Raw genomic sequence first — 13,224 nt, 5'->3', positions numbered from 1 at the left:
CATCATAATTTACTTAATATGTATCCTAAAGAACGGCATGGTTTCCCGAGTCATCGTGGGAGGAACACACACCATATTATTGCGTGACTCCAAGTTTGCTTCGATATGATTGTTATTATATCAGTATTTGCGCATAAAGGCGTTTCCACCGCCATTTATCGCATAATACATTTTACCCACATAATGTCGAATGAACAAATTATATGTCGCATGTTTTACAATTTACCGAAACTTCCTGTTTCCGTCACAACGGTCGTAACATGTTTGTATACGGTATGACTTTACACGCATGGAAACGTGGTTAGTGAAGCCGATATGTCAGATCTGCTTCAAACTGAACTATAACCAGACAACTGGGTAATATATTTTGACTTACTTTTCAGTTTCAGTAAATGCTAACACGGATGTACCGGAAATACACGTGGCAAGCGACGAGCTACTTCCTGGTTGCTGTGTTGACAAACGAAAGAGACACCCAGATGGATTCATAATTGTACAATTACCCGGAAACTAAACCAGTTTTAACTGTGGTTAGCTATCTTTGACAGGCACCATAGAAGGTAGTTAGCGAACCAGCCTTGCAGAGGCAATGGACCGGACTAGGCTGCTGTTCGTGTTGTTTGGGGGTTTGTTGGAGTTGTGTTGTCATGTGTCGGCTAACAGAGGGGGATCTCCTTCGTTTACTGATGAAATCCCATTCAAAATCAACTGGCCCGGGGACGAATTCACCTTGGTGAGTGTTGTGTGTGTGTGTGTGTGTGTGTGTGTGTGTGTGTGTTAAATCATGGCTTTTAAAAATAATATTATTTATTGACAAAGGTTTGTTGTTTTAAATGGTGATAAAGCATGTTAAGCCTACCTAGCTAGTTAGGTATTCCTTGTTATGGCTGTTGACATATGATTGTCAATGAAAAGCTGATAATACATAGTCTCTGTCATTGCCTGTTATGACTCCTGTAAAGGGTTGCACCTCCACAACATTTACAATCTGAGATGATGTAGCTAGTAAACATGCATGCTTTCAGTACAGTATTATTAACTGACCCAAAATATGTCCTTCCATAGCCAACCTCCGGTGCCCTCTACAAAGATGATGACTTTGTCATCATGACAACAACAGAGAAGGAGAAATACAAATGTCTCCTGCCTTCCTTGTCAAATGGAGACGACGTGAGTATAAAGATTAGACTAGCTAGATAAAGAATTATGTTTCGCTCCTTTTTTCAATTATTGCTTCTCACTTATCCTCCGTCTCTCACTCTCTCCCCCCTTCTCTCTCTCTCTCCCCCTTCTCTCTCTCTCCCCCCTTCTCTCTCTCTCTCTCTCTCTCTCTCTCTCTCTCTCTCTCTCTCTCTCTCGCCCTCTCTCTCTCTCTCTCTCGCCGTCTCTCCATCTCTCTCTTGCTGTCTCTCCATCTCTCTCTTTCTCCCCTCTGTCTCTCTTCTCCCTCTATTTCTATCTCTCAGGATGATGTCAAGGAGTATGCTGGTCCCACTCCAGGTGATCTACTGGACCCACTGTTCAAACAGAGCAGCTGCTCCTACAGAGTGAGAACCGTCCAGTTTCACTTCTACTTCTGTCTAAATATAGACTATCTTGAGTACCACTGCAATACTAGCAACACCAATGTCATGGGTTTAACCCCCTTAGGTAGTGTTGCACTGTACACCGGTACAATGGTAATATCACGGTACCAAAAGGTCATGATACTTATGATACCAACATTTTAGCGTACCGTTTCATATGATACTACCAAGTTTTTCGGCTGGCTCCTGTTATGAAGTGTTGTTCATAAATTCCGTTGAATTTAAGAAACAGCCATTAGTATGCACTGGTTCAATGATATCCACATCACTTTCATGTGCATATCACGCGTGGCAGCTGTAATCAACCAGCCTCATCCTCTACCAGCCCTCACTCACCTGCTTCTCTCAGCATCCTCTACCAGCCCTCACTCACCTGCTTCTCTCAATATCCCCTACCAGCCCTCACTCACCTGCTTCTCTCAACATCCCCTACCAGCCCTCACTCACCTGCTTCTCTCAACATCCCCTACCAGCCCTCACTCACCTGCTTCTCTCAACATCCCCTACCAGCCCTCACTCACCTGCTTCTCTTTGAGCAGAGCTTCACGACAGCCATGCTTGCAGCTTTACAGCAGAGAAAACGGCTTGTCTCTAGCCTAAACGGTTGAAAATACAGTATATGACCCATATTACCAATATACCTTTTTTCTTTCCATCGGGATTTGTGCTCATTTGATATAATTTCACAATCCATATCGCAGGCTGTTTTGAACTAATCCCTGGTCGCTTATTATTGGTTTGATAACAAACAACGTTGTTCAGTCATGTTACCTTGCTAGCTAACAACCCGGTAAATTGAGAGTAGGTTTAGGCAAATTCGATTGGCACAGGAAGAAAGAAAACGAGTCTGCTACTCATGAGATGTGCTTCAGAGATAGGATTCATGTAGGACTAATTGAAACCTAAACTATATCATAAATAAAATCTCTTTCTGGTGATCCTTGAATTCGGTTTGGTGCCTAACATTTTAAAAGTTGGTAGCAGTGTGTGTTTGTGGGAGAGAGAGAGGGAGTGAGAGAGAGAGAGGTGTGTGTGTGTTTGAGGGAGGGAGACAGTGTGTGTGAGGAAGGGAGGGAGGTATGTGTCTGTGTTAACTGAAGAGTAAAGGTTTCATGCAGTGTTTTCCCTTACTGCCACAATGACATGCAGATCATTATGCATGTATACTCCTTCCTCCCATTCCTCCAGCCAAATCACAGCTAGGCATTTGAAAATATGAGCAAATCGGCCCTTCTATTATACGCTGAACCGTGTGAAGTTAGTCAGTGTGTTGTATTGAGTAGAAGTGTGAATTTCAGTGACAGGTTTTTGCGTAGCACATGTGCAGAACATTTAGAAAATGGGGAAAAACGTCCGGGGTACGGGGCAAAAAGGACGCTAGGCCACTGAATTGTTTCCCCCTTGGTATCGTGATACTAGGCATCATATCGTTAGTAACGTTTTGGCATCGTGACAACACTACCCTTAATGTACTCACTGTGCTGTCAGTCACTTTGGATAGGCTAACCACTCTCTTCTGGCATGTGTTGTGGTGTTAATTGTAGATCGAGTCATACTGGACGTATGAGGTGTGTCATGGGAAGCATGTGAGACAATACCATGAAGAGAAGGAGACGGGACAGGTCAGTGGGAAATTGTTACTTTCACCATAATTAAATTGTCTACCATTTAAGTATGTTGCAACACATAGAAAAAAAGCAATCAATGTGAAAGGTGAAATAATTTATTGCTGTTTTATTTAGCAGATCAAACTTCAGGAGTACGTCTTGGGAAGCATGACCAAGAAGACTGAGTCTTCAACCACTTCAGGAACAGAGACTACAGAGGCAGAGAAAGTTGAGGAGACGAATCCTAAGTCAGAACCGGAGAAAGAGGTTTGTTGTTTGACATTGACCCAGCAGTTTGGCTCATATACATTTGAAAAAACACCTGATAAGACTTCTTTGAATCTTTTGTCTTATTTTCATTTAATTTCTCTTTCTAATCATTGGTCTCTACCTTACTTGCTGTGATCTGGTTAGTTTATCTACCTAGATTGAATACACCGATTATCTCTGTTAAAAGACACATATAAATGTCTGTAGGTTCCCACTAAGAACGTGGAGGGCCAGCTCGCTCCATACTACCCGGTGTTGATGGGCCACGGGACGGCCTGCGTCCTGAAACAGGACACGCCACGCTCCACCAACGTGCTGTATGTCTGCCACCCCGAAGCAAAGCATGAGATCCTCTCTATCGCTGAGGTCACTACCTGCGAGTACGAAGTAGTGGTGCTGACCCATCTGATCTGTGCACACCCCAAATACAGGTGTGTGTGTGTACAAGTATGAGGTGCACACCCCAAATACAGGTGTGTGTGTGTACAAGTATGAGGTGCACACCCCAAATACAGGTGTGTGTGTGTACAAGTATGAGGTGCACACCCCAAATGCAGGTAGCAGCAGATCTACCCAATCAGTTTCCCTTGTTTGATCTATTTCAGAACTAGCATAGCTGATTTAACTCATTTACAGAATGACATAGTGAATAGTCTCGTAGTTAGTATAAGTTAAGCAGTGGTATTCAAACTTTTGGGACCCCATGTTTTCCTCCAGAATTTCTGGGGAACCCATTTTTGTTTGCAATAATTTCTCAATACCCCAATATGACAACCTTAAAATCTGTATATTTATTTGCATCAACAAATAACCTAAAATTTAATGAATTTTCTTATCAAAAATGAAAATAAACCAATAAATAATTGTGCTCAATTTTTATTTTTACAATTATCTTTCTCAAAAACATTAGTATATTGTCCCGTGTTTGAGATCTATTGGAGTCATATCTTTATCCCATGGTGTGTTAGGTTCAAGTCGTCCCCAGTGAATGCCATCTTCTGCCAGGCCCTGTCTGGTTCTCCCCTGCAGCCTCACAGTCTCTCTCAGATGAACCAGGAGCAGGAACAGCTACTGAAACCTCCCTTCACTGCTCCTACTGCCCCGGAGATGGAGAGAGAGGTGAGAGGGAAGGAGAGGGAGAGATGAAACTGGTGGAAGATGGGAAGAGGCAGTGGTAGTGGAGGACTAGTAGGCCACACCATGGTAAAGCGTTTTGCATTCCTCCCTACTCTACTGAACAAGACTCAGGTTTAGAAGCCAACCACCTCCCCTCCCTTTTTTTCTCCAGGAGGAGAGTATGTCCCCGGTGAGAGAGGAGGCATTCTCCTCTACCCATAAGCCCCTGGTGGTGGGCGGGCAGACTCATATTACAGTTGGAACCACCCACATCTCCCGCCTGACGGACGAGCAGCTGATCAAAGAGTTCCTGAGTGGCTCCTACTGTCTCCATGGGGTTAGTATGAGGCATGCTGATTGGCTGGCTGTTGAAGAAGACATCCGATCATTGGCTACAGTCCCGTATTGGCTACTGCTCATTGGCTGCTGTTGTTTATTCAGTTCAATTGAATATAACATTATTGTTCCCTGATGTATTACATGTATACATACCAAAAGGGGAACTGACAGAGGAGGTTAGAAGAGGTGCTCAAGTAACACACCTCTTCCGTAGCTCATACTGTAGCATACTATAGCATCTGTCTGATGTCTGGAATCTGTGTTCCAGGGAGTGGGATGGTGGAAGTATGAGTTCTGCTATGGGAAGCATGTGCATCAGTACCATGAGGTAAGTGTTCTCTAATGTGTATCAAACTTATGGAAACAACGTGTTTGACTCCATTCCATTGATTCCATCCCAGCCCTTATAATGAGCCTGTCCTTCTATAGCCCCCCCAACAGCCTCCCCTGTTCGCTACTTAGTAGCTTGGTAATGTTAAAATGCTTAAAGCTAAATATTTCCTGTACTTTGGGTGCATCATGTATTTTTTGGTATGTTCAAAATATCTACACTGAACAAAAATAAACACAATATGCAACAATTTAAAAGATTTTACTAAGTTACAGTTCATATTAGGGCTCCCGAGTGGCACCTCAGTGCTAGAGGCGTAACTACAGACCCTGGTTCGATTCCAGGCTGTATCACAATTGACCCAGCGTCGTCCGGGTTAGGGTTTGGCCGGTGTAGGTCGTCATTGTAAATAAGAATTTGTTCTTAACTGGCTTGCCTAGTTAAATAAAGGTTAAATAAAAATAAGGAAATGGATCAGACAACCAGTCAGTATCTGGTGTGACCACCATTTGTCTAATGCATCTCCTTCACATGGAGTTGATTGTGGCCTGTGGAATGTTGTCCCACTCCTCTTCAATGGCTGTGCGATGTAGCTGGATATTGACGGGAGCTGGAACACTGTCATACACGTCGGTCCAGAGCATCCCAAACATGCTCAATGGGTGACATGTCTGGTGAGTATGCGGGCCATGGAAGAACTGGGACATTTTCAGCTTCCAGGAATTGTCTACAGATCCTTGCGACATGGGGCCGTGCATTATCATGCTGAAACATAAGGTGATGGCGGCAGATTAATGGCACGACAATGGGCATCAGGATCTCGTTACGGTATCTCTGTGCATTCAAATTGCCATCGATAAAATTCAATTGTGTTCGATGTCCATAGCTCATACCATAACCTCACAACCACCATGGGGCACTCTGTTCACAACGTTGACATCTGCAAACTGCTCGCCCACACGACGCCATCTGCCCGGTACAGTTGAAACCGGGATTCATCCATGAAGAGCACACTTCTCCAGCGTGCCAGTGGTCATCGAAGGTGAGCATTTGCCCACTGAAGTCAGTTATGACACCGAACTGCAGTCAGGTCAAGCCCCTGGTGAGGATGACGAGCATGCAGATGAGCTTCCCTGAGATGGTTTCTGACAGGTTGTGCAAACCGGGTGGCTGGTCTCAGATGATCCCGCAGGTGAAGAAGCTGGATGTTGAGGTCCTGGACTGGCGTGGTTACACGTGGTCTGTGAGGCCGGTTGGACGTAATGCCAAATTCTTTAAAAAAATTATGTTGGGGGTGGCTTATGGTAAAGAAATTAATGTTCAATTCTCTGGCAACAGCTCTGGTGGACATTCCTGCAATCAGCATGCCAACTGCACACTTCCTCAAAACTTGACACATTTGTGGCATTGTGTTGTGTGTGACAACTGCACATTTTAGTGTGGCCTTTTACTGTCCCCAGCATAAGGTGCACCTGTGTATTCATCATGCTATTTAATCAGCTTCTTGATATGCCACACCTGTCAGGTGGATGGATTATCTTGGCGAAGGAGAAATAATCACTAATAGAGATGTAAACAAATTTGTGCACATTTGAGAGAAATAAGCTTTTTGAGCTTATGGAACATTTCTGGGATCTTTTATTTCAGTTCATGAAACATGGGATTAACACTTGCATTTTATATTTTTGTTCAGTATAATATAGGACGGTTGATTGATGTATGTGTTCTCTCTCAGGATAAGGAGCAGGGGAAGAACATGGTGGTAGTGGGCAGTTGGAACACTGAGGAACACCTGGAGTGGGCCCAGAAGAACGTGGCCCGGTCCTACCAGCTCAAACACGATGGGGTGCAGAAAGTCAAGTATGTCAGCCAGCTCTACAATCAGTTTATTAAAAGATCACACTGTTCTACAGTATGTTGATAATGAATGTACCACTATTTTAGAAATAGGGCATTAGAGGCTGGTGTCCGGGACAAGGATTAAGCCTACCTCTGGACTAAAAAGCATGCTCGATGGAGAATATCCATTGAAAGGGCCTTTTAATTCAGTAATAGAATCCACCTGTTTCCAGGAAACCTAAACATGTTTAATGAGAACAACACATTTGTGATTGATAATGAGGATTTCATGGTTGTTGTACTTTCTTCTCCCCAGACTGGTGTCTCACTTCTACGGCCACGGGGATATGTGTGACATGACGGGGAAACCAAGACAGGTCATCGTCAAGCTCAAGTGGGTCATCATTAGTGTTTCCACTCTCTTCCTGAGAGAAGCGTGGTCTAGTATTGACACACTTAAAGCTGCAACATGTCATTTTTTGGGGCGACCCGACCAAATTCACATAGAAATCTAAGTTATAGATCTGTCATTCTCATTGAAAGTGGGATATTTATTCTATGTGCATATTTCTATGCTTTCCCGTCTAAAAGTGTTGTTATTGCGTCTTTTACTTTCAGCTTGGTACACCAGATTCAAACAGCTGAAAAGAAAAGATTTTTGGTTATGGAAAATATATTTCACAGCGGTTTAGATGGTACAATGATTCTCTACACTATACTTGCTTGTTTTGTCACGAACTGAAATTAGAATTTTAGCAACCAGGAAATGGCGAAGTGATTGCTGCATAGTGCATCTTCAATATACTCTACATGTATATTGTGGAGAACCTGCTCATCGAACATCTCATTCATAAGTCATGGGGATTAATATGGAGTTGGAACATTACTGCGGGGACTTGCTTCCATTCAGCCACGAGCATTAGTGAGGTCGGGCACTGATGTTGGGCAATTAGGCATGGCTCGAAGTTGGCGTTCCAATTAATCCCAAAGGTGTTCGATGGGGTTGAGATCAGGGCTCTGCAGGTCAGTCAAGTTCTTCCACACCGATCTCGGCAAACCATTTCTGTATAGACCTCGCTTTGTGCACGGGGCATTGTCATACTGAAACAGGAAAGGGCCTTCCCCAAACTGTTGCCACAACGTTGGAAGCACCGAATCGTCTAGAATATCATTGTATGCTGTAGCGTTAAGATTTCCTTTCACTGGAACTGAGGGGCCTAGCCCGAACCATGAAAAACAGGCCCAGACCATTATTCCCCCTCCACCAAACTTTAGAGTTGGCACTATGCTTTGGGCAGGTACCATTCTCCTGGCATCCACCAAACCCAGATTCGTCCGTCAGACTGCCAGATGGTGAAGTGTCATTTATCACTCCAGAGAACACGTTTCCACTGCTCCAGAGTCTAATGGCTGCGAGCTTTACACCACTCCAGCCGACGCTTGGCATTGCGATCTTAGGCTTGTGCGCGACTGCCATGGAAACCCATTTCATGAAGCTTCCAACAAACAGTTCTTGTGCTGACGTTGCTCGGTAGTGAGTGTTTTAACCGAGGACAGACTTTTGTTTTGCGTTTCAGCTGTCCCGTTCTATGAGCTAGTGTGTCCTACCACTTCTTGGCTGAGCTGTTGTTGCTCCTAGACGTTTTAATTTCATAATAACAGCACTTACAGTTGACCGGGGCAGTTCTATCAGGGTAGAAATTTGACAAACTGACTTGTTGGAAAGGTGGCATCCTATGACGATGCCACAGTGACTCACTGAGCTCTTCAGTAAGGCCATTCTACTGCCAATGTTTGTCTATGGAGATTGCATGGCTGCTTGCTCAATTTCATATCCCGGTTAGCAACGGGTGTGGCTGAAATAGCCAAATACACTAATTTGAAGGGGTGTCCATATACTTTTATATATGCCATTTAGCAGACGCTTTTATCCAAAGCAACTTAGTCATGCGTGCATGCATTTTACGTACGGTTGGTCGCGGGAATCAAACTCACTATCCTGACATTGCAAGCGCCATGCTCTACCAACTGAGCTACAGAGGACCACTTCTCCATTGGAGTGACATGCGGAGCTTATAAGCTCATCAGATAGAACTGTATGGTGTAGAACAGGGAATCTTGTCAGCTCTACTGATTCTATTTCTATCTGCAACGTTCAGAACGTTTCGCATCACTGAATACACCGCGAGTCTCTGATTCAAGTCTTTTTCCTTTCCTCTGCCTCAGGTGTAAGGAGTCTGAGTCTCCCCATGCCGTCACTGTGTACATGCTGGAGCCTCAGACCTGTCAGTACGTCCTTGGGGTAAGACTGCATACACACATCACTGTCGCATCGTCTTATGGTTCAACACTTGAACACATTGTTGCAGATTTCCAATGTATTCACTACAAATGGCAAATAAACTCAACCCTGTTATTTTTTCTCAATCAGGTTGAGTCTCCAGTCATATGTCAGATCCTGGACACAGCTGATGAGAAAGGCCTTCTATCTGTCTCCAGCTAACAGAACAGGAGGACGGAGAAGAGGAGGGATGAACAGAGGGGAATAAGAAGCGCAATAGAAAAGGACATGGATTAAGGCTGCATAAAATGGACAACTGAAGAATGGATGCACCAAGGCCCATGGCACTGCTCAGGAGGTTCAGACAGACATGGAGAAAGTGTTGATCCTGGAACGGCCCCTGGAAGCCAGGACCACAGTCCCTCGCTAATGCCCTGGCTTAGACCTCCTCTATGGACTGTACCAGACCCATTCTGCTTCAAAAGCCTTATGATAAAAGCATATGGAAATCCTATTCTAAATGGGACAGAGACTCACAGAATGTGACCCTGCTGACTCCATATCTTCCTTGTGTGCTTTATCTTCATCACATTAGTTCTAGTGTCTTCTGGCCATATGCCAGGACAGAGAACCGCCAATCATTCAGATAACCTCATCAGGAGAAGCAGCTTCCATGTTGTAGTTGGTTTTATTGTCAACATTCTAAATTATCTTCATTTATTTCAGTTTGATTTGATGCTTGTCCGTGACACTTTGGTTTTGTAGATAGTTCGTTTGAATTTTAAAATGTGCAGACAAACTAACTGTGGGGTTCTGGTGTCATGGTTGGGATCAATTCCATTTCGATTCAGGAAGTAAACTGAAATTCCAAGTGCTACAGTATTTCCTCATTCAAAAGCAATAAGTTAAATTGGGATTTGAATTTCAGTGTACTTCCTGAATTGACCCCAACCATGGTTGTTATGTTACAGGGTGAGTGAGAGTAACTTGATGTGCTGTGAATTCAAATCCCCCGATGTAATTGACGAGTTCTGATGAACATTTGTTATGTAATGCATCAGATGTTTCCTGTGGATTTCTAAATCTGGTGTGTTCTATGGTTAAAATGAGGGATACACTGAAATAAGAAATAATTCAATAAAAATATCACAAAAATGATTGATAATCATACTCTGTTGTCTGGGAGAGCTAGCCACAATATAATACAGCTCTTGTTTAACTAGCATTCAGTCTGAACCATTATACATTTAGTAAAAGGCCAACTGAACAGAAAATTCTGTTTGATACCACAGACTTAGTTAGACGACTCATCTTTGTATCTGTCCCATTATGGTCGTCTGAGAGCATGGGCAGCGCCATGAAGGCTCTCTATTTTGAAGTGGTCCAAAAACGGGTTATTTCCAAGTAGAGAGCTCTATGGATAGACACATGCACTGTGCATAACTGTCATATGACAAAAGCTTGAGATGCAGGTTGATTAGCTGACCACCAGAGGGCTCTGATATTTTCCTTCATAAAAGGTGCTGTTCACCTTTATGGATCTTCAGTTTGACCTGAAAATCAGAGGAGTAATTCCATAACTCCTGCTGCTAGTTGTCTAATCTTGAGGAATTTATATGATTATTTACGTTATACAATGTAATATAGCATCTGTACATAGAACACTATAAAATGAAGAATTTCTAATATACTGTATGTTCTTTGGCAGGAGCGCACTAGACACATTGCACTTGCAAAATATTTATTGATATCATAGAAAATGTATGAGACTCACAAATACTGTATTATTATGAAGAGAAAGACGGCATGTCAGTGTAAAAAAAAGATTCCAGTCAATTCAACAATGTCAATAACGCTTTGGGATCAGTACTGTTACGTATCTCTCTATTCTAAACGCTTTCCCCTCTGGACTAGGATACTTATCTTTATATTCCAGGGTATATTATTCTATACCTTAACTTTTTTTCCACCTCAAAAAAAACTGTTCAATACCACATGATATTCAGAAAATGAGCATCTGTTCACTCTCTGGTGTCTTGTAGTAACATTAATGGTGGTATAACAATATAGTGACCCCTTAGTATCACTGACCTATATGCCCAAACCCTCTCCAGGTTAGACTGAAGGTGCAGTAGCTGATCAATTAACCAATCAATTAATCTATACATCAAGGTGGTAAGTTAGTCTGAAGGTATGGGGATCTGATGCACTGAGGTGCTCTCAAAGTCTGGCAGAACCGCAAGAACCACTTCTAAGGGACTGTGACCAACTTTCTTTTTTTTTTAACATTAGGTTAAAAAAAAATCATTAATTTTTCAATATTAAATTATTAATCTAACATCATTAATAGAATATTTTATTTACAATGTACTAATAAAACTAACGATTTATTTTTCTTTCCTAGTTTTTGGTAAAAAGTAATCATCCAGAGAGTCTCTGTACTGAATTGGATAGAAACCACTCTGAACTTTCTAAAACTGTTTGAATGATGTCTGTGAGTATAACAGAACTCATATGCCAGGCAATAACCTGAGAAAAAATCCAACCAGGAAGTGGGAAATCTGAGGTTTGTAGTTTTTCAACTCATTCCCTATCGAATATACAGTGTCTATGGGGTCATATTGCACTTCCTAAGGCTTCCACTAGATGTCAACAGTCTTTAGAACCTTGTTTGAGGCTTCTACTGTGAAGTGGGGGCGAATGAGAGGGGATTGAGTAAGGTCTCTCCCAGAGTGCCATGAGCTGACGACGCGCGTTCAAGTGAGAGTTAGCTTGCGTTCCATTGCATTTCTAAAGACAAAGGAATTCTCCGGTTGGAACATTATTGAAGATTTATGTTTAAAAAATCCTAAAGATTGATTCTATACATCGTTTGACATGTTTCTACGGACTGTAACGGAACTTTTTGACTTTTCGTCTGCACCTAGTGATCGTGCCTCATGAATTCTGATGACTGGGCTAAACGCGCGTACAAAAGGAGGTATTTGCACATAACAATAAACAAACATTTATTGTGGAACTGGGATTCCTGGGAGTGCATTCTGATAAAGATCATCAAAGGTAAGTGAATATTTATAATGCTATTTCTGACTTCTGTTGACCACACAACATGGCGGATATCTGTATGGCTTGGTTTTGTGTCTGAGCTCTGTACTCAGATTATCGCATGGTGTGCTTTTTCCGTAAAGTTTATTTGAAATCTGACACAGCGGTTGCATTAAGGAGAAGTGGATCTAAAATTCCATGCATAACAGTTTTATCTTTTAGCAATGTTTATTATGAGTATTTCTGTAAATTGATGTGACTCTCTGCAAAATCACCGGATGTTTTGGAATTACTGAACATAACACGCCAATGTAAACTGAGATTTTTTAATATAAATATGAACTTTACCGAACAAAACAGACATGTATTGTGTAACATGAAGTCCTATGAGTGTCATCTGATGAAGATCATCAAAGGTTAGTGATTCATTTTATCTCTATTTCTGCTTTTTGTGACTCCTCTCTTTGGCTGGAAAAATGGCTGTGTTTTTCTGTGACTTGGCTCTGACCTAACATAATTGTTTGGTGTGTTTTCGTCGTAAAGCCTTTTTGAAATCGGACACTGTGGCTGGATTTAGAACAAGTGTATCTTTAAAATGGTGTAAAATACTTGTATGTTTGAGGAATTTTAATTATGCGATTTCTATTGTTTTGAATTTGGCGCCCTGCAGTTTCACTGGCTGTTGACGAGGTGGGACACTAGCGTCCCACATACCCTAGTGAGGTTAATATCTTCACAGAAAATTCAGAGTGTTTACATTTCGATCCTCTTTCAAACTTTTAGCAAGATATTCATACTAAATCAGTTGTC

The 13,224-nt window shown here is 42.3% G+C and overlaps 1 protein-coding gene across 2 annotated transcripts; it reads left to right on the top strand.

Moving 5' to 3' along the window:
* Positions 1–406: 406 nt before the first annotated feature.
* On the top strand, positions 407–10,527 carry LOC139580537 (endoplasmic reticulum lectin 1-like). 2 transcript variants are annotated; one of them, XM_071409313.1, is made up of 13 exons: positions 407–733; positions 1,066–1,170; positions 1,467–1,547; positions 3,131–3,208; positions 3,332–3,460; positions 3,671–3,894; positions 4,432–4,582; positions 4,752–4,916; positions 5,187–5,246; positions 6,985–7,109; positions 7,405–7,482; positions 9,315–9,390; positions 9,520–10,527. In XM_071409313.1, the coding sequence occupies exons 1-13, from the start codon at positions 590–592 to the stop codon at positions 9,589–9,591; spliced, it is 1,488 nt and encodes a 495-aa protein (XP_071265414.1). In that variant the 5' UTR covers positions 407–589; the 3' UTR covers positions 9,592–10,527. The 2 variants fall into 2 exon arrangements, with proteins under 2 accessions (XP_071265414.1, XP_071265413.1); XM_071409312.1 differs by having other exon boundaries at positions 431–733; positions 3,329–3,460.
* Positions 10,528–13,224: the final 2,697 nt, after the last annotated feature.

Source organism: Salvelinus alpinus, chromosome 7 (genome assembly GCF_045679555.1).
Source record: "Salvelinus alpinus chromosome 7, SLU_Salpinus.1, whole genome shotgun sequence".
Lineage (NCBI taxonomy): Eukaryota > Metazoa > Chordata > Actinopteri > Salmoniformes > Salmonidae > Salvelinus > Salvelinus alpinus.
This window is presented reverse-complemented; position numbering and strand designations above follow the sequence as displayed.